The sequence below is a fragment of the Phyllobates terribilis genome, unplaced genomic scaffold, assembly GCF_046119375.1.
Source record: "Phyllobates terribilis strain yellow unplaced genomic scaffold, ASM4611937v1 Scaffold_11__3_contigs__length_659146591, whole genome shotgun sequence".
Taxonomy (NCBI): domain Eukaryota; kingdom Metazoa; phylum Chordata; class Amphibia; order Anura; family Dendrobatidae; genus Phyllobates; species Phyllobates terribilis.
Genome location: NW_027362771.1, coordinates 311,296,071 through 311,321,420, shown reverse-complemented (window position 1 = coordinate 311,321,420; position 25,350 = coordinate 311,296,071). Strand labels below are relative to the sequence as shown.

General features: G+C 44.2%; 1 protein-coding gene across 2 annotated transcripts in view; it reads left to right on the top strand.

Annotated features, from left to right (window-relative positions):
• Positions 1–25,350, top strand: part of PRRT4 (proline rich transmembrane protein 4) — a 55,568-nt gene that overhangs the window by 21,048 nt on the left and 9,170 nt on the right. The window contains exon 3 of one of the 2 annotated variants that reach the window (XM_073652556.1): positions 14,147–14,411. The exons of the other annotated variant lie outside the window; for it this stretch is intronic. Within the exon in view, the coding sequence (XP_073508657.1) occupies positions 14,147–14,346 (200 nt within the window). The 3' untranslated portion in view covers positions 14,347–14,411. Of the gene's footprint in view, positions 1–14,146; positions 14,412–25,350 lie in introns of those variants that run through there. 2 annotated transcript variants of the gene reach the window in all.

Sequence of the window (25,350 nt, the reverse complement as noted above, 5' to 3'; positions counted from 1 at the left end):
TTCTTCCAAATCATTACATAATGTGACTTTGTCCTTTGGTAAAGCTGCAGTCACTGCCAAGGCGTGGGTGGATTCTGGTGCTGATGGCAATTTTTTATCATCTACGTTTGCCCAGAGGCATGCCATCCCTATTGAGTTACTCTCAAGACCAATGAACAATAGTATTGTCAATGGTTCACTCCTGGATGTACAAATCACCCACCAGTCAATTCCTCTCACCATGTCATTTCCCCAGGACCTCCGGGAGGTTATTTAATTTCTTATTATTCCCGGTGGATTAGACGAGGTGTTATTGGGGCTCCCCTGGTTACGTTGTCATACTCCACACATTGACTGGAATACGGGGAGAATTTCTTCCTGGAGTGAGAATTGTACATCTCAGTGTTTGGTCAAAGTCACCCGGAGGGTAGTCTCTGATCCTCCTATCATTGTGACATCCGGTACAGATTCCTTGTCTGTTTCCAGGATCCGGGCCTTGTCAGATTATGTCGCAAAGAACTCTCAGGAAGAGAGGGTGGCTGCAGTGTCCCCCAACCCGGTTCTGTCGGGGAGGACGTTTGTTTCCCCTAATCTACGGAGTATGGTGCTCTCCTGGGCTCATGCCCCTAAGACCGGAGCTCACCTGGGGGTCAAACGTACCACTAAGTCCCTTCTACGGTCCTATTGGTGGCCCCGGTGGCGCCAGGACGTCAAGGACTTTGTTCTCGCGTGTTCTGTCTGTGCGAGAGATAAATCTTTTCGCCAGAGACCGGCGGGTTCTTTCTCCCTGTCATCCGTGAAGGATCCCACACCTAGAGAACCAGTTGTCACTTCTTGCCATCCTGCTTCCCGTTCTAAAGGAGGGTACCCTGTACACCAGAGGGGTCACTGTTTCGTGAATCCTCTCTGTGACCCGTTAGACCACATCCTTGCCCCCCGGCTCATGGAGGAAAATGAGCATCAAGTGGAGGGGATAGTGTTAGGCGTTTGTCTGGTGCTGGATTTGAAATGGGTCCAGGACCTTCTGTGGTCTCCCATTTTGGTCCAGCCAGGGCTGATGCTGCTCAGCATCACCATCAGCCTCAACGCCTATCTGGTCTGTGAGCACTGTTTATCTCCCAGGTAGTTGTGCCTAGCAATGTTAAGCCTGCGTTGCAGAGGGAGACAGGGCTTGTGGAATCTAAGTCCAGGATTTGCCGCACTGAGCATGTCCGTGACCTGGCAGATCATGATTGGTGGGTTGGCACCCACCTGACCCGGTGACCTGGCACCGCCTGATTGGTCCACGGGTAACGTCACCAATGGCACGTCGGTGGGCAGGGCTTAGTCTTTAAAAGGCCCGCCCACAAACATGGCGACGCGCTCAGATCATTGAGCATGATGCTGTTGTGTGGACGACTGTGCCCCACGTGTAGTTTCCGCTAGGCAGGTTAGCTCCATAAAGGCAGGTTAGTGAAAGTAGGCAGGTAGCTTCGCCTTGCAGTCTGGCTCTGTCAGAGGGGGTCGCCTTACACCCCGAGCAGCCTGCAGACGTCCTGCTCCCTGTAGACTCCTGGGGGCCACGTGGAGAAATACTCCTCTGTCTGGTAGCACGCCGGTAGAGGGCACGTACCCGTCGGCGTGAGTCACACACGCATCTTAGCACCAACTCCTACTGCGTAGCGCCTGAATCGAAGACAGGGCTACTGCTTTTCCCTCGGTCGCACGTCTCCCTGCGGTTCTTGGAGATTGTGTGAACCGCTGAAATCCGCTCCGTGTGCTTTTAACACGGAGTGGGTTATCAGTCAAGTAGGTGCTATCCCGGACGCTCTTCTCCCGTGCAGTTAACGGGGATAGAGCGAACCGCTATACCCGTTCCTCTGTGCAGAAACACGGAAGGGTTTACATTTAAGTTTGTCGCTTTCCTTTCCACCCGGAAAGTGTTCGGCAGAAGTCCACCAGGCTGCATTGTGGACCCCGGGGTCGGTTTCGTTCCATTTATTAAAGTTGTTTGCAACCGCCCTCCTAACACTGACCAAATACTGATAGTAGGGCTGTGGCCTTAGAACGGATCCAGCAGCAATCCGTTTGTCCGCTTGAAAATAACTGATTTCAGTTGAATCTGTTTTTTTAACATTGAAGTCTATGGAAAATGGATCAGTTTTTTACTTACTGGATCAATTTCAAATAGATGATTATGTGAAAGTTTACATGTTCAGTACTACAATATATGTTACATGTTTATTTCTCCACCTCCAGTGAGCAAAAAACAGATCCTCTTCAAATGGGAGAAAAATCTATGGCTAATTAACGGATCTGTTGTCCCTATGATTAAAATTGGATGTAGTTGAAATATGTTATTTCTGCACAACTTTTTTGTCTACGGATTGCTGTTGGATCTTAAATGATAATTAATGGACATGTGAACCTAGCCTTAGTTGTATCTTATGCTTTTCTTCTTGAATGGAGAATGATACATTGACACATGCAGTGTCTGAACTAATTTCCCCCTGCATTGTGTTCCTGCCTGTCTGGGCTTGCTCACAGTGTGGTACATATTGTTTGTTACTTGTCAAAGATTCTACAAATCTTGAAAAATTAAGTTGAACGTTCAACCTGTAAATGACATTTCTTGTGACCTTATTTATTTTGGTTCTTAGAGAAAGTAGAGACCTTGTACCCTCTGGTTGAAAAAACCATCCTATGCCAGTAGTAAAGAAGGTTTGGGAAAGGCCCAGGAGCCAAGTTGTCTATGTGGCTAGACTGCTAAAATCGCTTTTAATTCTATTTGTTTGCCATTAATAGGTATAGTATATCAAATTCAAATGTACATGTTCATCAATCATGGGTAAATTTAGACAGTGTAAGGCGGCGGTGTTCACAGTAACTGAGGCAGTGACCCAAGCAAGTCCAACATAAACAGCTTTATTCAGCAACTCACGGGTAAACAGAAAAGTCCTCCGGTTCGCAGCCAGGTTAACATGAGTCCTTAAACAACAGTTGCCGTGGGCAGCGGCAGCGGCTGCGCCGCTCAGAGCCTGACGGGTGCAGAGCCTTCCCAGGCGTGGTTTCAGCTACACACAGGCCCTCCAAGCTTTCCTGCTATGTTTCTAGGAGGTCCCAATACTGAACAACACTATTCCTTAATGCAGGGTTTTTAAAGGACCTGTGGCAGGAGCCACTGGAAAACCCGGGTTTTAGGGAGGAGGCCGCCCCACTGCCTTCCTGTAACCTCCTCCAAGAAATGAAGGCCCTGCCAGGTTTTACTAATCTGCCTTAGCGAGATAGCCTGACCAGGTCAATGCTCACCTTCATTCCTGCATTGCAGCCGCAGGTGAGTTTGTGACTGCAATGCACTCCAATGGATTTAATAGGTCTCTGTACACATTCTGGGGGATATATAACGTCCCTCGTATACGATCCCGGTCACTGCCTCACATATCCCCCCCTCTGTTCAAACTTGTGGGGTTGAACATTTGACACCACACAGGGTGCCCGGGACAGGGCATCCGCGTTTGCCTGCGTCTTCCCAGGGTGCTGTTCTACAGAGAAACTTAAATTTTGCAGTGACAGGAACCACCTGGTGACTAGCGCATTCCTCTCCTTGGCATTCCTCATCCATACCAAGGGTGAGTGGTCCGTCACCAAGCGGAACTGAGACCCGAGAAAAATAATAACGTAGCGATTCCAAGGCCCACTTAATAGCCAAACACTCTTTCTCTACCACGCTATAGTTTTTCTCTGCCGGGACAAGTTTTCTACTCAAGTAGGTGACCGGGTGCTCTTCACCATTCACTTTTTGTGACAATACCGCCCCTAGGCCTACCTCCGAGGCATCTGTCTGTACAATGAAGGCTTCCTTGAAGTTGGGGCTGATGAGGACCGGCTGTCCACACAGGGCCAACTTCATGGACTGAAACCCTTCTTCTGCCTGAGGGTTCCACCGAACCATTACCGATTTTTTTCCTTTCAAGAGATCGGTCAGGGCCGCTGTTCTCCCAGCAAAATTAGGTATAAACCGGCGGTAATACCCAAGGATGCCAAGGAATGCCCTCACCTGCTTTGTACTTGAGGGTTTAGGCCAGTTTTCTATGGCCTCAACTTTATTGATTTGGGGCTTAACTCCTCGGCCAATCACATACCCCAAATATCGGGCTTCCTCTAGCCCTATCGCACATTTTTTGGGGTTTGCCGTTAACCCCGCTGCTCTGAGAGAATCCAGCACCGCTTGTACCTGTGATAGATGTGTATGCCAGTCGGTGCTAAAGATGATAATATCATCTAGATACGCGGATGCGTACTCCTGATGAGGCTTGAGCACTATGTCCATCAACCTCTGGAATGTAGCCGGGGCCCCATGTAACCCAAAAGGTAAGACCACATAGTGATATAGACCCTCTGGAGTTATGAAGGCAGTCTTTTCCTTCGCCGATTTCGTGAGAGGTACCTGCCAGTAACCCTTGGTGAGATCGAGCGTGGTAAAGTACTGGGCCTGCCCCAGTCTCTCAGTCAGCTCATCCACCCTGGGCATTGGATAAAGGTCAAACTTCGACACTTCATTTAATTTCCGGAAATCGTTACAGAAGCGTAATGATCCGTCTGGTTTCGGAATCAGTATGATGGGGCTAGCCCACTCACTCCGTGATTCCTCGATGACGCCTAACTGGAACATTTGTTATACCTCAGCCGTGATGGCTTGCCTCTGGGCTTCGGGTACCCGGTACGGTCTCATTCGCACCCTTACCCCAGGTTCGGTGACAATGTCATGTTGGAGAACTGTAGTCCTACCTGGTAGCACTGAGAACACGTCGGTATTCTGCTGCACCAGCGAGCAAGCCTCCCGTCGCTGCTGTTTAGTGAGAGCATCACTTATCCTGACCTCTCCCCCGGACGCATCCCTGGCTGAAGGTAAAGAACTCTCTGGCGATATGCCCGGGGTGACGTCTGTAACTAAACACTCTCGATCTTTCCAAGGTTTTAGCAGGTTTACATGATAAAGCTGCTTAGGTTTCCTCTTTCCGGGCTGATACACCCGGTAATTTACCTCCCCCACCTTTTCTCGAACCTCATATGGCCCTTGCCACTTGGCCATGAGTTTACTCTCGGCTGTGGGTACCAGTACTAACACCCGATCGCCCTTGTTAAAAGACCTGACCGTGGCTCTTTTATTATATGTGCACCTCTGGGCTGCCAGGGCATCTAACAGATGTTTTTTCACGATGAGCATGACCGCAGCAATCCGGTCCTGCATACTAGCCACATGTTCAATTATACTCCTATGTGGAGTCAGCTCTTGTTCCCACGTCTCTTTGGCTACGTCCAACAGACTCCTAGGGTGTCTGTCGTACAATAACTCAAAGGGAGAGAACCCTGTGGAAGCTTGGGGTACCTCACCGACAGCGAACATCAAATAGGGTAGCAACATGTCCCAATCCCTTCCGTCCTTAGAAACCACCTTTTTTAACATGGCCTTGAGGGTTTTATTGAACCGTTCTACTAGCCCGTCGGTTTGAGGGTGGTACACCGAGGTGCACAATTGTTTAATTTTTAGCAGTTTGCACAGTCACCTTGAACATAAAAGGGGTCCCTTGATCCGCCAGGATCTCCTTAGGTAGTCCAAGGCGACAGAGCATGGCAAACAGCTCCCGTGCAATCAGTTTCGCCGATGTGTGGCATAGCGGTATAGCCTCTGGGTACCGGGTGGCATAGTCTACGACCACCAGTATATGTTGGCGGCCACGAGCGGATTTTACAATGTCCCCTACCAAGTCCATTGCAATCCGTTCAAAAGGTACCTCTATCACTGGCAGGGGTACCAATGGGCTACGGAAACTTGCAGTGGGTGTGGTTAGCTGACATTCGGGGCAGGATTCGCAGTACTTTTGGACCTCCGCGTAAATCCCCGGCTAAAAGAACTGCTGTAAGATACGCTCTTGCATCTTTTTAACCCCTAAGTGTCCACCCAGCAGGTGTGTGTGTGCCAACTCCAGAACTGCCCGACGGTACGACTGAGGTACCACTAACTGTTCCACGACTTCTTCCCTGATTTTGTCTACCCTATAGAGCAACTCACCGTTGACTACCATGTGTGGAAATACAGTATCTGCACCGGGCTGTTGAGCTACGCCATTTACCTCTAACACCCTTTCCCGCGGGATCCTGTAGCTGAGCTGTCCCAAACGTGCCCCGGGACACTTCCAGCTCGGGGATCGATGGGGTCTCCTCGACCTCTCCTGCCAGCACCTCTAGGGGAGACCTATTGGGGTCACACTCTGTCCCTAGGTTGGACACTCCTACGGCAGGTACCCCTGACTCGGGTTCGTCGGGTACAGCGCCTGTAACAAATTTTACCGGGGGAGAGTGGATTTTGTTTTTCCACAGAGTCCAGAACAGGGGCAAGTCTCATCCCAAAACAGTCCCATAGGGAAGAGTTTTTACCACTCCCACCACATGTTTTATGTCTCCACATGGCGTGGAAAAAACTACCTCCGCGGTTGGGTACTCTCGGCGGTCCCCATGGATACACAAAACCCCGACTGTCCATCCACTGGGGTTGTCTCCTGCCACCAGCGACCCATGTACCAAAGTCACTAGGCTCCCCGAGTCTAGGAGGGCCTCTGTGGGTACCCATTAACCAGTACCTGGCACAGTTGGGGTTCACTGTCCGAGGGGTCGGCACTCAGTGCAGACGGTCTGGGCGTACATTGAGACCCGGCGGTTATACCCGTAGTCCATGGGTTCCGTAGTCAGGGGGCATTTAGCAACCACATGTCCCGGCCCATGACACCGCCAGCACCTAATGGTGGAGGTACTGTTAGGTCTTATGACCTTTTGGGAGGGAACCGGTCTCCTGCTACTCTAACTCCGGGGTACCCCTTCAGCACAGGTACGGTGCTGACTGTCCTCAGCAGAGGGACTCGACCCCTTTCCCGGTTGCTGGGTTGGCAGGGATCGGCGTGACAGCCGCGAGGGGGCAGAGTCTCGGATAAAGTCCTGAGTGGCCGAGTAGCGCTCGATCAGGCTGACCACCTGGTTGAGGGTGCCGGGGTCCCCTTGCCCCACCCAACGTTGGATAGCAGCCAGCAGAGTCCTAACCAGCCAGTTGACCACCACCCTCTCCACCATCTGGGCTGGAGTCAAAGACTCAGGCTGGAGCCACCAGCGCTCATAAATGGTCAGGAAGGCTTCCACGTTGTCCTCCGGTCCCATCTTCCTCAACGCTGAGCGAACCTTGTCCCGGGCCTCTCGAGGTTCCGGGGTGCCGTCGGCATCTCCCGCAGTGCTGTGAGCTGCTGCACGATCAGCTCATTGGTGTGCTGCTGCTGCTGCTTGAACTGCTCCTGCTGCTGCCGCTGCATGAGGACCAGTTGTCTTAACAGCTCCTCCATTTTGTCCACGGGGTTGGGCATGAGGACCAGTTCTCTTAACAGCTCCTCCATTTTGTCCATGGGGTTGGGCTGAAAGGTGGCAGACCAGATTGTGGTCATGCAGCTGCCGGTGGGGTATTCTTCAGTCACAATGCCCGCATTTTCCACTAAGCTGTAAGGCGGCGGTGTTCACACCGTGCAGTAACCTAGGCAGTGACCCAAGTGAGTCCAACATAAACAGCTTTATTCAGCAACTCACGGGTAAACAGAAAAGTCCTCCGGTTCGCAGCCGGGTTAACATGAGTCCTTAAACAACAGTTGCCGTGGGCAGCGGCCGCGCCGCTGAGAGCCTGACGGGTGCAGAGCCTTCCCAGGCGTGGGTTCAGCTACACACAGGCCCTCCAAGCTTTCCTGCTATGCTCCTAGCAGGTCCCAATACTGAACAACACTACTCCTTAATGCAGGGTTTTTAAAGGACCTGTGGCGGGAGCCACTGGAAAACCGGGGTTGGAGGGAGGAGGCCGCCCCACTGCCTTCCTGTAGCTTCCTCCAAGAAATGAAGGCCCTGCCGGGTTTTACTAATCTGCCTTAGCCAGATAGACTGACCAGGTCAATGCTCACCTTCATCCCTGCATTGCAGCCGCAGGTGAGTTTGTGACTGCAATGCACTCCAATGGATTTAATAGGTCTCTGTACACATTCTGGGGGATATATAACGTCCCTTGTATACGATCCCGGTCACTGCCTCACAACAGCAAGAGAAAAAAACATGTTTAGCCTAAAAGGGGTTGTCTGATGAAAATAAGTTATCGCCTAGTCACAGTACAGGTGATGACTTATAGATCTGTGGGGGTCTAACCTCTAAGACCTGCTCTGATCCTTAGAATAGGAGAATAGGGAACTTTTATCTCTGCGCATGCTCAACTCCATTAATTCTCTAAAGGGCTGTCAGAAACACACTAAAGGCAGCACTCTCAGCCCCTTAAAGCACCACTCCAGCGTTTGTTTGTTTTTTCAGCCCTGGAGTGGCGCATTAAATGTAAGTCCCCTGCCCCCGGTCATAAACTCACCCTCAGGCGTCTTCACAGTTTTTTCTGTGCCGCTCCGGTCTCCCTGCACCATCTTGTGAGCACAGCTTCTGGCTGTCCGAAAGTCAGAAGCTACGTCTCAAGAGCACAATGGAAGTCTATAAGAGCCAGAACGAGGCCAGAACGGCCCTGTCATAGACTTGTGTTGTAAAGTGACCTCCGTGCAACTCCATGAAACACTGGAGCTAATAATAATAATCATTTTTATTCATTGTTCAGTGAAATACTGCAGCCCCAGCTTCATTGAGAGAAACAGGAAGAGAAGCTAGATGGCACGTGACCATAAGTATGGTACCTTATAGGTGACATCTTCTCTGATTAAAGTCGTTCTCTTGCTTTTCTCCATCTTGTTCAGGTGCCATGATGACTTTTCACATCCACAGCTTGTCTCTGCAGACTTTTCTTTTCTCCAATCTTCTGCTGTACATCTTGACATAGCGCCCTTAAAAATAACAGTGTCGTTATAATGCTCCTGAATAAAAATATTTGCCCTATACTGTGGCACTGAATTTTTGCCCCTCACTGTCCTCCCTGCATAAAATATGACCCCCTACACTATCCCTCTTATAATACATGACCTCCACAGTGCTCTCTCCTATAAAATATAGCCTCCACACTGTCCTCCTCTTAATAATAATAATCTTTTTATTTATATAGCGCCAACATATTCCGCAGCACTTTACAATTTAGTAGGGACATATACAGACAATATAAACAATGTATTATATTTCAACAGTTACAGGAGGATTGAGGGCCCTGCTCGCAAGCTTACAATCTATATGGAAATGTGGGGGACACAATAGGAAGAATATGGTCATCAGCCAGTATCTGTCTAAGGGCAGTTACCGTGTGCTATTTGTTGCATGGAGGATGTGGAGACAGATGAATAGGCAGGAGCAGATTATGAATAACATTTAGGAGGGGACAGGGGAGAGTTAGGTTGGTGAGTTGAGGTGGTAGACTTGTCTAAACAGATGTGTTTTTAAAGCACGTTTGAAGACATGGGGGGTAGATATCAGTCGGATCGTTTGGAGCAGTGCATTCCAGAAAACTGGCGCGGCACAAGAGTAGTCTTGGAGCCGGAGGTGTGAGGTTCGGATTAAGGAGGATGTCAGTCTTAGATCAGTTGCAGAATGGAGGGCACAGGAGGGGCGATAGACAGAAATGAGGGATGAGATATAGGGCTTTGCAGAACTGTGGAGAGCTTTGTGGGTGAGAGAGATGAGTTTGTATTGTATTCTGTGGTGAATGGGTAACCAGTGCAATGACTGGCACAGGGTAGAGGCGTCGGTGAAGCAGCTTGATAGAAATACGACCCTGGTTGCTGCATTCAGAATGGATTGGAGAGGAGAGAGTTTGTTTAGAGGGAGACCGATCAGAAGAGAGTTGCAGTAGTCCAGACAAGAGTGAATAAGAGCGACAGTAAGAGTTTTTGCCTTATCAAAGGTGAGAAAAGGTCGGATTCTGGAGATGTTTTTAAGGTGCAGGTGACATGAGCGAGTGAGTGATTGAATATGGGGAATAAAGGAAAGTTGTGTGTCAAACATGACTCCAAGACAGCGAGCTTGCTGCTTGGGAGTTATGGTGGCGCCACCCAAGGAAATTGAAAAGTCAGGTATTGGTAGGTAATGGAGGGAGGAAAAATAAGGAGTTCAGTTTTGGAGAGATTCAGTTTCAGATAGAGGGAGGACATGATGTTAGAGACAGCGGACAGACAATCACTGGCATTTTGTATTAGATTGGGGGTGATGTCAGGTGAAGAGGTGTATAGTTGGGTGTCATCAGCATAGAGATGACACTGGAAACCAAATCTGCTGATGGTTTGTCCAATAGGGGCAGTATACAAGGAGAAGAGGAGGAGTCCTACGACTGATCCTTGAATTAGAGGAAGAAAAGCCGGCAAAAGATACTGTGAAGGAGAGGTCAGAGAGATAGGAGGAGAACCGGGCCAGAGCGGTGTCCTTGAGGCCTATAGAGTGGAGCATAGTGAGGAGGAGCTGGTGATCCACAGTGTCAAATGCGGCAGAGAGATCCAGGAGAATCACCAGGGAGCAGTGACCATTAGATTTAGCTGTTAGTAGATCATTAGAGACTTTAGTGAGGACAGTTTCAGTAGAGTGTGAGGAGCAGAAATCGGATTGTAAAGGGTCGAGAAGAGAGTTATCTGAGAGATAGTGGATTAGACGGGAATGGTCCAAACGTTCCAGGAGTTTAGAGATGAAGGGAAGATTAGAGACCGGTCTGTAGTTAACAGTGCAGTTCTCGTCCAGGGATGGCTTTTTAAGTAAAGGGGTTATGATGGCATGTTTGAATGAAGAGGGAAGGATACCCGAAGAAAGAGAGAGGTTAAATATTTTAGTTAGGTGGGTAGTGACAGCTGGGGAAAGGGACTGAAGGAGATGTGACGGAGTATGGTCACTGTTGCAGGCTGTAGGGCAAGAAGAAGCGAGGAGTTTGGTCACTTCTTCTGTGACCGACTCGAAGATTGAAAGTGAACTTGAGGTGCGGGAGGGAAGGGGATCCAGACTCTGAGGGGATTGTGCAAGAATGTCTTGACGGATATGATTGATTTTTTGTAGGAAATAAGTGTCCAGATTTTCAGCACTTAGGTTGGTGATCGGGGTCTGTACTTTAGGGCTCAGGAGGGAGTGGAAGGTTTCAAAGAGTCGTTTAGGATTATTGGCTAGAGTTGTAATGAGAGTGGTAAAGTAGACTTGTTTAGCCAGATGGAGAGCAGAGTTATAAGTTTTGAGCATGAACTTATAGTGGATGAAGTCTTCTGCCGAAAGTGATTTTCTCCACAGACGCTCAGCACACCTTGAGCAGCGCTGGGGAAAACGTGTTTGCATCGTGTGCCAGGGCTGCCTTCTATGCCGGGTCATTCTGCGTGTAGCAGGTGCTGCTTCACCCAGGGCACTCCGCAATGTGTTGTTATAGTGTGACAATGCTGAGTCTGGACAGGAGAGGGAGATGATGGGAGCCAAGGATGACTGTAGATTGTTCATAAGTTGCTGGGTATTAATGGCACTTAGATCTCTGAGTGCATGGTAACTGGGGGTGTCCTGGGTGAGGAGATAATTCTTGACAGAGAAGGAAAGAAGCTTGTGGTCAGAGAGTGGTAGAGGGGAGTTAGTAAAGTCATGCAGTGAGCAGAGTCGTGAGAATACCAGGTCCGAGTATTCATGTGTAGGAGAGTTAGTAAGCTGTGAGAGGCCAAATGAGGAGGTTAGTGAAAGAAGATGAGAGGCAAATGGGGAAAGCGGCTTATCAATGGGGATGTTAAAGTCCCCCATGATGTGAGGGGGAATATCACAGGATAGGAAGTGTAGAAGCCAGGTGGCAAAGTGATCCAGAAATTGATGGAGCTGCAGGCAGGTCAATTTTTGCTGGAGATTGAACGGTATCAGACAGGAGGCAGGGGAATTACATTAAGGCCACAGCCCCACTATCAGTATTTGGTCAGTATTTTTTCTCAGGAGTGTGAGCCAAAACCAGATGAGGAACAATCAGAGAAAAGGTATAATAGAAACAAGTCACCAATTCTGCATTTATCACCCACTCCTGGTTTTGGCTACCTTTCCTGATAAAAAATACTGACCGAATACTGACCAAATACTGATAGTGGGGCCGTGGTCTTAAAGTACAACTCCAGCAGTGCAGTAAAAAAAAAAACACTGAAGTGGCGCTTTAAGATATGAATGCAGTAGCGACTTGGCATGTGCACTGCTCCTCCATTCTAACAGGTATAAAAGTTTCCTTTGGCTGATCGGTGTAGGTCTCTGCGGCTGGACCCTACTGATCTATGAGTTATCACCTTTCCCATGGATTGGTGATAACTTCTCTACACTGGAGAATTCTGATATTTGGCTGCCCTGAGATTATAATATGGATCCTTTATATACAGTAGATGCACAGTCCCTATGGCTCTAGTTACGTGACATGATACATTACAGTAACAACATACAGTACATAAATTAATTCACTCTCTCATTTAGTGACATATATGTACCTACAAATTGTGACAGGACAAACCAAGATAGGTAGAGGTTGATATAGGGGATCTAATACAGTAATATACCAACTCCAGTACGGTTACAATAGAGGGGTCCTTTAGGCTTTATCATCACTGTACTGTCTATGTTCTATTCCCGATGTATCCAGGATGTTGTACACAGCACTAGATGATAAAAGTCTAATTAACCTGATTATTATAACATGATTGTTTGAAGCATCTGAAAATAAACTCAGAATTAGATTAGTTGGTGGGCAGACATGGGTTGTATATAGTAATCACATTTATGGCACTATAATACACTACTGACTCAATAATTAAAGGGCAGAAGGGTCTGATCCTTTGTCTATCTGTCACTGCCACCACAGTGACACACTCTGAGAAGACCTATGACCCATCGATCTGTCCTAACCATTGCCGTGTGATAATCACACAGGAACATGGGAGCTTACATTATTAAAATAAATGGAAAGGGCTAGTGAAGGTAATATGGAGCGAGTTATCTGCAGATGGGTCTTATATAGGCAGGAATGAGAGGACTGCAATGTTCTCAAGTCCTGGGGGCAAATGAAACAATGAGGGGCCAAGGGTGGTGTCCATCCCTGGGTGAATTTATGACCTGTGGAGCTGTGTAAGGAATGGTCTGAATAGTTTCCCGGAGGGAAGGTGGAAAGAATGGGACTCAATTGGTCTAGAGCAAACACAGACACATTTCCCAGTAGACGCAATAAATAAACAGTAGGATGTGGACGGGAACCAGATTTGTGAGAGTAGAGGGTTGGGCCCATGTGCACCTTCATGTTAAACGCAGGTGAAGTTGTGTGCTGCAATAAACCTCGCTCTGTCGCCCGTAGATAGGATTTTTAGATTGGCTATTACATCTTGATTTTTTTGAAGATGTTTAATCAGATTTTCAGAATTAAAAATACATTACTTAGTTGATAGCAAGTCTTACCACATGGGGGTTTCTTCTATTAACAGTAATTTTTATCACCGTTGCATGTAACGCTTTTTACATGCAATAGGATGGTAAGATCATTCTTGACATATAGGACAAACCCTTTTTTTAAAATGATACTTTCAATTCAATTACTACAAATATTGTAATTTTAAAACGCATAAATGATCAGATCTTCTTTCTCGATCTGCTTAGTAAAGCTGGCCCAGACGATTTCATCACAAAACAATAAACTACACACTGCACAATTAAACTTTTGCAAGGAAAAGCTGTAGGATGACATACTAACTAATGTCAAACCTCCTTAAAGGGTTATTCTTCATAAATGGGTATTGTTAGTGGGATAGTGATTGTAAATACAAGCACATTTGCAATGTACTTCTTCTTAAAATTTATAACCATTCTTGAGACATTTCTGTTGGTTTGCATTGGAGACCGACCACTGCTGGTACAGCAGAACATGCACAGTGCATACAAGCTCTTTTCTATTGAGTCTGTAAGTACTGTGTTGAAGCTGGCCGGGATTGCTGGAGCATGTTGTTACCTCCTAATCCCGGACAGCTTTAGCACTGTGATTACAAGATAGTCAGCCGCGGTAGTCTGTCTCCTAGGCAATGAGCTGTAGACAAATGAAAATCATTGAGATCTCAAGAACCACTGCAAATTATAATAAGCAGTAAATGTCAAAGTTCTTGCTTTTACAAGCACTATCCAAAAATAATCATCTATAAAGATGAAATTAACACTTTAATTTGCTTTACAGACCTCATCTTCACTGTCCCCATTGGGGCTCACAATCTACATTCCCTATCAGTATGTCTTTGGAATGTGGAAGGAAACCGGAGAACCCGGAGGAAACCCATAAAAACAAGGGGAGAACATACAAACTCCTTGCAGATGTTGTCCTTGGTGGGATTTGAACCCAGGACCCCAGCACTGCAAAACTGCAGTGTTAACCACTGAGCCACTCTGCAGCCCTTTAAGGATGGTTTTATACACAACCTGTTTTGAAAAACATCACTGCGGTTTTTTTTTTTTACTCCTGACCACCCCAAGCACTTTCTAATGTTAATAGGGGAATCAGTTGCTGGCAGACACCTCTGTCAGTGGCTTATGTCCCTTGAGAATCAGGCTTGTTGTATTTCATCCTTCTTTCCCAGACATTTGGTACAGGGGGGAAAGGTTGGGACATCCCATACCCTGCCGAAATCATCTGGTTCAGTTGACTTTAATCTTGAATGGTCAGCTTTACTTTTGATGAATGAAGTTAAAGCAAATCTATTTACGAAGAAAATCACACTCCTACATCAATGATTATATTGATCCTGCAATAAGAATTTGGCTGCATACACAGACTTGTCAAGTACAGAAATGTCTCTGCCTGAAAATCAATTTAAGTTCCAGCCTTAAAGGGAATCTGTCAGCAGGTTTTCAATCAGGAAACCCTGATTACCGAGATGTGTCACTTACTGGGCTATTCTGCTCTTTCAATATATTTAGTGTTTTATCAGCAGGAGATTATCACTACAGGACAACTGGCCTCATGCATCCAAGTCCAAACACACCCCCAGAACTGATTAGCAGCTCTTTGTCACTATACAATGTACACAGAGAGCTGTGGTGTGTGGGGGTATTACACACAGCTCAACAACTGAGCTCTGCAACATCTGCAGCAGAGAAAACTGGGACTCTATCATAACTGCTGCACCCAGTAAACTAAGTGATACATCGCTGGAATCAGGGTCTTCTTCCCTACCCTGTGCTGTTCTCCGATTACCTAGCAAAAACCTGCTGTGTTTTCATTGGCTGTAAGCCATAATCATTAACATTAACAGAAATAAACACTTGGAATAGATCATTCTGTATGTAATGACTCTATATAATATATGAGTTTCACTTTTTGTATTGAAGAACTGAAATAAATTAACTTTTTGATGATATTCTAATTTAGTGAGATGCACCTGTATATAGACATATATTCAGACCTAAACCCTGTGGACCAGATGGAGATATAAGTTTCATTTCCCCCTCTCCTTCATTGATCCTTGTCTGTAAGAAATCATCTCCCTTCCTGCTCATCTGGGTCCCATTCTCTGGTCCTCCGGCTCAGTTGTGTCTGGTTTCCCTCTCGTCTACTGTTTCTCTCCCACCCTTCTCTGTTCTTCTCACTCAATCTGAGGTTTCCTAATAGATTCCACTACTAGGGCCAAGTAGTAGAGCACATTGACAACTTGTATATTATCCAGCACTTAAGCAATAGGCCCAAGCAGAATATTTTCCTTTTTAGAGAGCTCGAAATGTGGAATTTGGAATGAATTCTCTTTATTAGACAAACTTTAAGTCTATAGGAAGGTGGACTTGAGGCAGCATAGCTGGAGTGCCATGAGCGTCACATGGTGGGGTGCAGCTGTTCAGCTAGTGCTTTAGGGTATTGACAGTGATAGATAATGACAGTCGAATGGTTTGCATCGGTAGCAGAAGGGGCTCCTGTGTGGTGTCTGGGGCAGCAGTGATCTGGTAAGTGCTTCCTAGATGCTAATCATACATCTTAGACAAGAAAGGAAACTCTGGCATTATAGAGTGATATTATACAGTGATATTAGTGCAAATGTAGGTAACTTAGTGACATGTAAAGAATAGTGTCACATGTCATTCATTAGTAAGGTCAGCAGAGGGTATTCTCTAATATGGCATGGCTGAGATCAGATACTTATATACATATACATATATATATATATATTGGGTGTTATTTGACCCCCCGCAGCATTTAGGTTGCACTCCATTGACTTCTGTGAAAGGCACAGTCTTCTGCATGCCCTTAGGGCTCATTCACACGTCCGATTTTCTTGTATATAGTTTTCACAGATAGCACTTGTAACTATGATATTCTTTGGTGCTGTGCACATTTCCAGTTTTTTTTTTCAGACCGAGTGGTCCCCGGAAAATATCAGAGACATGTCAGATTTTGATCTCAAAATCAGCAATGTAAGTCTATGGGTTCGTGAAAAAATTGGATGGCCATCACAGACTGTCAGAAAGGAGAAGGTGGAGAAACTTTTCTTTTTTTTTTCTCCATTTCTGATCAAACTCTGATCAGAATAATCAGTCAGTTTTTCTCGTACTTGGAAGATATTGACTCGTGAATGAGCCTTAGGCTCTGTTCACATTGCTAATTTTAGGTTCCGGGTATTTGTTTCCTTCAGTCTGGAGGGCTATTCTTGCTATCAAAAGACTCCAATATAAGTTATTGTGGTCTACTGGTCCGGTTAAAAATGATAACGCACAGATGTCATGGCCGGGCTATAAACAGAAGCCATAACACTAATGTAGCTGTCATGGCCTTGCTATAAAAGGAACGCTTCCATTTATTATTACAGAACTACATTGCCCAGCATGCCTAGTTCACTGGGGAGCTATCATTGCCTGTCTACGTATTCATCAGGTGCTTTCTCTGATCATATACGTTATTCATGGGTTTTTCACAGATTTCACTGCTCACAGTTTACAGCCTGCGGTTTTCCAGCAGCTGTGGAACTACAAGTCTCAGAATGCTATCACAAACTTTAATGACATGCTTAGCTTTCTTAGCCGCTAGAGAGCCATCAGATAAAAATGTATAGGCATATTTCTTTACATAATGGGGTATAGCGTGTACTCTAATGGGTGGTCTTACAGGAGGTGCACAGCTCTGCAGCGACCGGCATACATGAAATCATATACGTCTCTGCACAGTGAGAGAAGGGGAGACTTGTCTCACAATCATTGGCTGCCATGGAGAGCTGAGAGAAGGACAGGGAAGGACTGACAGAGGGGAGGAGAACCCTAATGGCAGATACTAATTGTATGATGTCCATACGCTCGAATGGCCAATTGAAAGTTGTTCTTAGGAGACATTCTCAATCCATTGCATTTAAAGTAAAAAAAAATGAATCCGTAACTATTTGCTGGCTCACCTCTATGGGTGCCCAGCTGGAAGACATCTCCATAAGAAAGTCCACACCCCCTGCTACTTGTAAACCTTTCACGTGGAAGGATTAGGGGACTGAATGAATGGAGTATGACTTTAGGAACAGGTTACACTAAGTATGTAGTCTGTTACCGTGAAGATGCAAAAGTCAAAAAAATATATTTTATTTGCACTGCAATATAAATTGTGATAATGGACATAGACTACTTTAGTTGGACATAGTCTATCTTTGTTTTGATTATTACTTTTACAGCATTTTACATACATTATCATTGCTGTCCCCATTGGGGCTCACAATCTAGATTCCCTATCAGTATGTATTTGGAGTGTGGGAGGAAACCCACCAAACACAGGGAGAAAATACAAACTCCTTGCAGATGTTGTCCTTGGTGGGATTTAAGCCCAGGACCCCAGTGCTGCAAAGCTACAGTGCTAACCACTGAGCCACCGTGCTGCACCATGCTAGTTTAGTACAAATATTAGTCTATTGATCATGATCGCCGCTAATCGACATTAGTAGTGACCACCCTAGCTTAATCAGTTCAATATCCCAATAAAAATAAAAACAGAATATACTCACCTCCTGCAAAGACTCCGTTTCAGTGTTGTTGGTGCCAGGAGAGTGATGTAACGCATGGTGTGTCACATGAGCGCTCCAGCTAATGAGCAGTCCTAATGATGACAGCTGATTACCAAGGGTTACAGAAATTTATGTTGTTCCTGGAACACCCCTTTAATATGTTTAAGCCACCTATCATTTCTCTAGTCCATTTCTAATTAATTTCTAATTTTAATATCTATTTTCAGCTGCACCACCAGCTGTTAGCTATAATTACGTGACTAGATATTACAATTTCCTCGTTATATATTTTTCTCATTCATTTAATACAATTCTATTAATTTTTAGACGTCCTCTGCTTTATGCTTCTTTGGATGAATTGTATGAATTCATTTATTTTACCAATTAAGTCTGAAGTGTGCAGCAAGCAATTAAAGTAGGCACCAGTGGTAATTTGTAGAAGCATGGCATTCTTGGGAATTGTTTTAGGTTTTGGAAAATAGGTTAGTAGGTAATGTTGATATTCAGTCCATGACAAGGCTGTCATCTTATGTCTGGCTGATGAATCTTTCCTCCATGAGAGCGACGAGATGACCATTTACTGTAGATTATCAAGGGTTGCCGTCAGCCTTCTGGGTGGCCTGGAAATGAAACAAGCTGTCTGATTATATGAAGGTCATTTTTTCCTCTCTGTATGCAGCCAGTTGCACATGACAGCAGGGTGTACTGGCTGTATATATTTTCAGAACCGATAACAGCCCTAATGTCAGAGCGTTAAGCAAAAACATCCCATTATCGTATATAGAAATGAAAGGTTTGACTATCTAAATATAAAAAAGTTACAGGTCAGCTCCAATGATTGCTTGTGTAATATTTACCAAATGACAAAAATATTTCCACCAACTCTCATAGATGCTGTAAATCCATTAAAATCAGGATACAGTGGATAATGTGGACATGTAATATTTATAATAGCTATATACATATGCCAATGTACACTTAGGTCCAGAAAGATTTGTATTGTGACCGAATCTTCGGATTTGGGCTATTTTGTATTTAAAATGAAACAACTGAGATGCAATTGAAGTGTAGACTGTCAGGTTTAATTAAAGGGGTTGAACAAAAATATCCTGTGAAACATTTAGGAATTGCAACCATTTTTCTACAAAGTCTCCTCGTTTCAGGAACTCAAAAGTAATTGGACAAATTAAATTGATCATAAGTAAAATGTTTATTTTTATTACTTATCAATGCATGCCCATGCCACCACACTGCTTCCACGATGCTTTAAAGAGGATGTGCTGTGCTTTGGATCAGGAGCCTTTCCAAGTCTTCTCCATACTTTCTTCTTCCCATCATTCATGTACAGGTTGATCTTCGTTTCATCTGTTCAAAGAACGATTTTCCAGAACTGAGCTGGCTTCTTTAGATGTTTTTTGACAAAGTCGAATCTGCCCTATTTTTAAGGCTGTATAATGGTTTGCACATTGTGGGGAACTCTCTGTATTTGCTCTTATGAAGTCTGCACTTTATGGTCGACTTAGATACTGAAACACCTACCGGTACTTCCTGCAGAGTGTTCTTCACGTGGGTGGATGTTGTGAAGGGGTTTTCTTCACAATAGAAAGGATTCAGCGATCATCCACCATTGTTCTTAGGTGGACGTCCAGGCCTTTTTCAGTTCCCATGTTCACCAGTGCGCTCTTTTTTGCAAAATGTACAAAACTGTTGATTTGGCCACTCCTAACATTTCTGCTACCTCTCTGATGGATTTCCTCTTTTTTTTCAGCCTAATGATGGTCAGTTTCCCTTCCATTGAGAGCTCCTTTGACCGCATGTTGTGGGTTCACAGCAAAAGCTTCCAAATGCATATGCCACACCTAGAATCAGATCTAGAGCTTTTGCCTGCTTAATTGATGATGGATTAATCAGGGAATAGCCCTTGCATAGAGCAAGCCCTTGCATAGAGCTTTTGAGATAATTGTCCAATTACTTTTTGTCCTTTGAAAAAGGGTCAGCATCATATTAAAGACCTGTAATTCCTAAACCCTTACTCCAATTAGGATGTGAATACCCTCAAATTAAAGCTGAGAGTCTGGACTTTAAGCCCACATTGATTATATAACTGTATCTTGAATATGTTTTGGAAAACAGCTGGAATGCAAAAACTTGTGTCATTATCCAAATAATTCTGGACCTAACTGTAGGTCACGAAACCTGAACAAAATATTTCTAGAATCGTTCTTGCATTGGATCTCTGGGTCCCCCAGTATGAATCCGTGTTTGCTCCATTTGTGCAGCAATTAATTGACAATCTCTTTACTATCTGTACTTTTAGCTGACTGTGGGTTCTTTTCCCCACATATAGTTATTATAATGAAAGCTAGCTCAGTATGTACAAAAGTCCAGGAGAGATGGTGCATATATTCAATACAAAACAGCCAGTCCCGAGTGTAGTTGCACTTTGATATGTCAAAGTGCAGGTGCTGAGACCCCCACTGATGGCTTAAAGGGAGGAGCACAAGATCATAGCCAACCACTGCTCTCACTGGAGACTAAAAATGAGCTAAATGAAAAGTGTATGAACCCGTCTTCAGTCTTATTTTAGATATTAGTGGGAGTCTCAGCACCATGACATGACATGTCAATGATTTTGTGAAACTTAAGTTTTTATCATTCGAATTGCAGGGTAAATCATGTGGTATTGGGGGACAGAGACTTAAGCTGACTTAGTGTCACATTTTGTTAACTCTGTTGCACAAAGGATAAAGAAAAATAACATTTTTCTAGCAAAAATGTTCCTTATTTACTTAAAGGGGTTGTCTCATGTTCTCTTTGAATAACACCACTACCCTACCTCCTAGCTTCATGCTTGCTGGGGGTGGTTAGCTTCTTCTTGATTGAAAGTTCTGACCGATAACATTGTCAAGCCCGTGGCCTGAACTGTGCATTTCTCTAATGCTACAAGCAGTTGACCAACTTTGCCTCTGCAGCATCAGAGCAGCAGCACTGAAGGTGGCCAGGTCAGGAGCTAACAGTGCACTCTAGCGATCTAGCCAGCTTCAGAGCAGCGCTTACAAGCTTTATTAAAAAGAGCTTATAAGTACTGGGCATGTTTGGCCACTGCACATAGCCCACATCACTAGCCAATAACCTAGGCAATGAGTAGTAAATAATAAAATTATAAAGCCCTCCATTGTTTAGAACAAATAGTATTTTAATGAGAATCTGTCAGCAGGATTTACCCCCTACCCCTCCACCCCAAACTATTTAAACATGCATGTAGCTCTTTCACAAACAAGTCCAGCAATACATTTACATGGCCAATCCGTTCCTCCGTTACTAAGAAATTAGCATTTAAATTGATATGCAAATGAGGCTGAAGAGTTATTGTAGGTCTGAAGCCTATGTTACTCCAGCTCAAGCAGGAAAAGGCAGCCCTTGGCAGGGAATGGAGCTGGAGTGACAGAGGCTTCAGATCTACAATAACTGTGCAGCCTCGTTTACATATATATATTATAGTTTTTATCATTGCTACTAAATATATCTATATTTTTATTTTTTTTAATCAAATAATTTTTATTGATAACTCCAAATGCAAATTATTCATTATCAACGATCATCTATGACATGATAATTCTATATTCTTAAATATAGACAAAACATCACAACAAGCCTCATTTGCTTATCAATTAAAGCACTGATTTCCCAGTAACAGAGGAACATTAGAATAATGAGAATAAAACTTTAAAGCTCTTGTCTCTTTCGACAATCCCTTCTTGCTCTAAAGGTACTATGATTGTGTAACAGCTCACACGGGAAAATAGGTAAAACGCTAAAAACTGAAACTGACCCAGCTGGTTCCTGTACAGACTAGAGGTTCTAGTCCCTAGTGGTTCCTACGTGAACAGGCTCTAACAACAGACTAAATGATGACAGCTCGGACCTATACTGCCTAAAAGGCTGTCGAGCGCTTCACATTCCTCCTAAAGAACCGGAGGGCAGAGCAGAGTGCAATTTACCTACAGAAGGGAAGGAGTGCTGAGAAAGAGATCCCAGAGTGAGTAAAACAAACCACGAAATACAAAATGAATAGATAAGGTATGTACGGTGGTATTTTGTGAAGTCACTTTTACAATGTAGGGAATGTTTACACATTGTATTTTTGAAGCCATTTTTCTTTCTGCACCAAAAACCAGAGTGAAGGCAAGAAAAATGCTGCGTACAATACATGCGTTTTTGAGTACATTCTTTGCATCGTTATTACTTGCATTTTTCACTTGTTAATTTGAATGAATGAAAAACAGGACAAAATGCTGAAATAATTGAAATGCTGCCTCCTGGCAAAAACGCAGCAGGTCTCAAAATATGTGTGGATAAAAAACCCCAGTATGTGCACGTGATTTCAGAAATCTCGTTGATTATCTTGGTAATGTAAAATGCTATGTATTTTACAGACCAAATACGCTGAGTAAAAAAACACGGCAAAAACGCCACGTGTGAACATATCCTAAGTCGATGGAATATCAGAACCAGGCTCTATAGACAAATACTGTAAAAGTGACTTCCAGCTCACACATAAACCCCAGCGTGATCCAGAAAGTTGGAATTGCAGTCACGTAAGTGAGAAGAGGACTGGACCAGTGCTGGAAACCTGAGAATATGGCGATCGGTGAGTATACTAATGCACTTAGGCCACGGCCCCACTATCAGTATTTGGTCAGTATTTGGTCAGTATTTTTTCTCAGGACTGGGAGCCAAAACCAGAAGTGGGTGATAAATGCAGAATTGGTGACTTGTTTCTATTATACCTTTTTTTGGCTTCCACTCCTAAGAAAAAATACTGACCAAATACTGATAGTGAGGCCATGGCTTTACTCTACATTACATTCACATTTACACAGGTTTAGGGAATCAAGAATTTTATGCGAGTACTTCTTTAAACAATAGATTCTTTTTTTTATAACACATTCCCTTTAAGGCTGAGGCTACACACAGTCATTTGTTGAATAAAATCTACTAGAGCAAATGTTCCATGATAGTCAAAGTCCTTCGACTTGTGTGTAAACTTAGACTAAAATGTAAACTTAGACTAGACAGTCTAAAAATGGACTACATTTATCACAGTAGCTCCAGTTAAAGCACCACTCCAGTGTTTGTTTTACTGGGCACTCTGTTTTTTAGCCGTTTATAGTTTTTAATATTATATGTCTTATTCTTTTGATTGCTGAAATAAAATTGATTATTTTATATTTATGGATCTCTTCATTTTTCTGCTCTTGCAATGTAGGGCAGAATTGGTGGATTATGAATATTTTTGAAGCTGGGCTGTGGAGTCGGAGTCGTGGAGTCGGAGCCCATTTTGGTGGAGTCGGAGTCGGTATAAAATGGACCAACTCCGACTCCTAAAATATGTAATAAATTGGGTACAGTAGTTCAATGCAGTTTGTGGGGAATATTTTTTCATACGACATTGACATTATGTCTCAATGTCATTGACACATGACATTGACATTTCATGAAACATTATAGGACATTTTATAGTTATAAAATGTCCTATAAATGTCTGTCCTATTCCTGATCTAAGGGTCTAGACTTTTAGCTGAGATGAATCTGTGCTACAGTAAATTTATCACTTAAACATGAGCCATGTATGAAAGAGTTGGAGTCATGGAGTTTTTTTCACCTGTTTAATCCATAATTTGTTCAAATTCATTGAGAAACAAACTGAAATCATTTTGAGAGTGGAAATAAAAATAACAAAACTAAAATAATGTGGTTGCAAAAGTGTTCACACATTCTTGGAGATGTGGTTGTGTTCAGAATTAGCAAATCACATTTAAACTCATCAAATAGCAGTCAGCACACAGCTACAATCATATAAAGTGATTAAACCCATATAAAGTTTAGCATTTCTAGTAGGATCTTCCTGACATATTATTAGTTGTATTTTACAGCAAGGGCCGTGGTCCATAAACATTTTACAACACAGCAAAAGGATCTCATTAATGAAAGTTAGCTGTCAGGGAAAGGGTACAAAACAATTTCCATGGCATTATACTGTATAACATGGAACACTGTGAAGATGGTCATCAAGAAGAGTCTTGAATTTGGCTCAACAGTCACATTTCCTAGAACTGAACTTTACTCAAAAAGTTATGAAAAGGCAAGAACAAAATTGGTCCAGGAGACTGTCAAGAGGCCTATAGCAATACTGAACGTGCTGCAGGACTTTCTTGCAAGTACTGGTTGTGTATTGTATGTGAGAACAGTCTCTCCTAGTCTTCATATGTATGATATGTGGAGGGGGTGGCTTCTTAAGCTTTTTCTGACTAAGAAAAACATCCAAGGCTGGTTTTTTACTAAAGCCTACATCAAGTCTGCCAGAAGCATATGGGAAAACCTGTTATGGTCTGATGAGAACAAGGTTAAGCTTTTTGAGCATAATTTCAAAAGGTACGTTTGGCATATCATCAAAAGAACATTATACCCACAGTGAATCATGATGGAGGAAGCATTATGCTTTAAGGCTGCTTTTCAGCAGCGGGAACTGGGGCTTTAGGAATGGTGGAGGTAATTATGAACAGTTCCAAATATGAAACTATTTTGCAACAAAACTTTCAGGCCTTTTCTACAAAGCTGAAGATAACGGGGGATTTCACCTTTCACCTACAATTATTCTACGCATTCCTCCAAATCAGCAAAAGAATAGCTTCCCCAAAAGATCAAGGATTTGTAATGGCCCAGCCAGAGCCCAGACCTGACTCCAATTGACAGTCTGTGGGTGATCTAAAGAGGGCACTGTACACAGGAGATGCACATGACACATTTGGAACACTACTGCAAGAAAGAGTGGGCAAAGATTGACAATTCTAGATGTGTAATGCTGGTAGACTCCTACCCAAAAGACTGAATGCTGTCATAAATTCAAAGGGTCATTCAACAAAATATTAGTTTAAAGGTGTTATCCGTGACTTATTATTTTTGCATATGGGACTAAGAACTTACAGGCAGGTAGTTACTAACTGCCTGTTTTACCCAGCAACAATTTCTGGCAACTCACGGACCTCTCCTGCCGGTAAGTCCCCTGTTAACGTCATGTTGACAGAGCAGTGTCTTCTCCTCTGCTCTGCTTTGTGGACAAGGCATATCTGCTGATATCATGTTGATTGATAGCTGGCTCCCCGCTACCTAACTGCAGGTAGCCAGCTATCAATCAGCATTACGTCTGCAGGGACGCCGTGTCCACAAAGCAGAGTGGAAGAGGAAGAGCTGCTCTGTTGACGAAAGGTGAAAAGAAGCAGGGGAGTTGCCAATTGAGCCAGCAGAGATCGTCCCTGTGCAGAACAGGCAGATAGGTAGCAACTAACTGGTTTTTCGTTCTTAGCCCCATACACAAAATTAATAAAAGTCCCGGATAACCTCTGTAAGGGTGTTCATA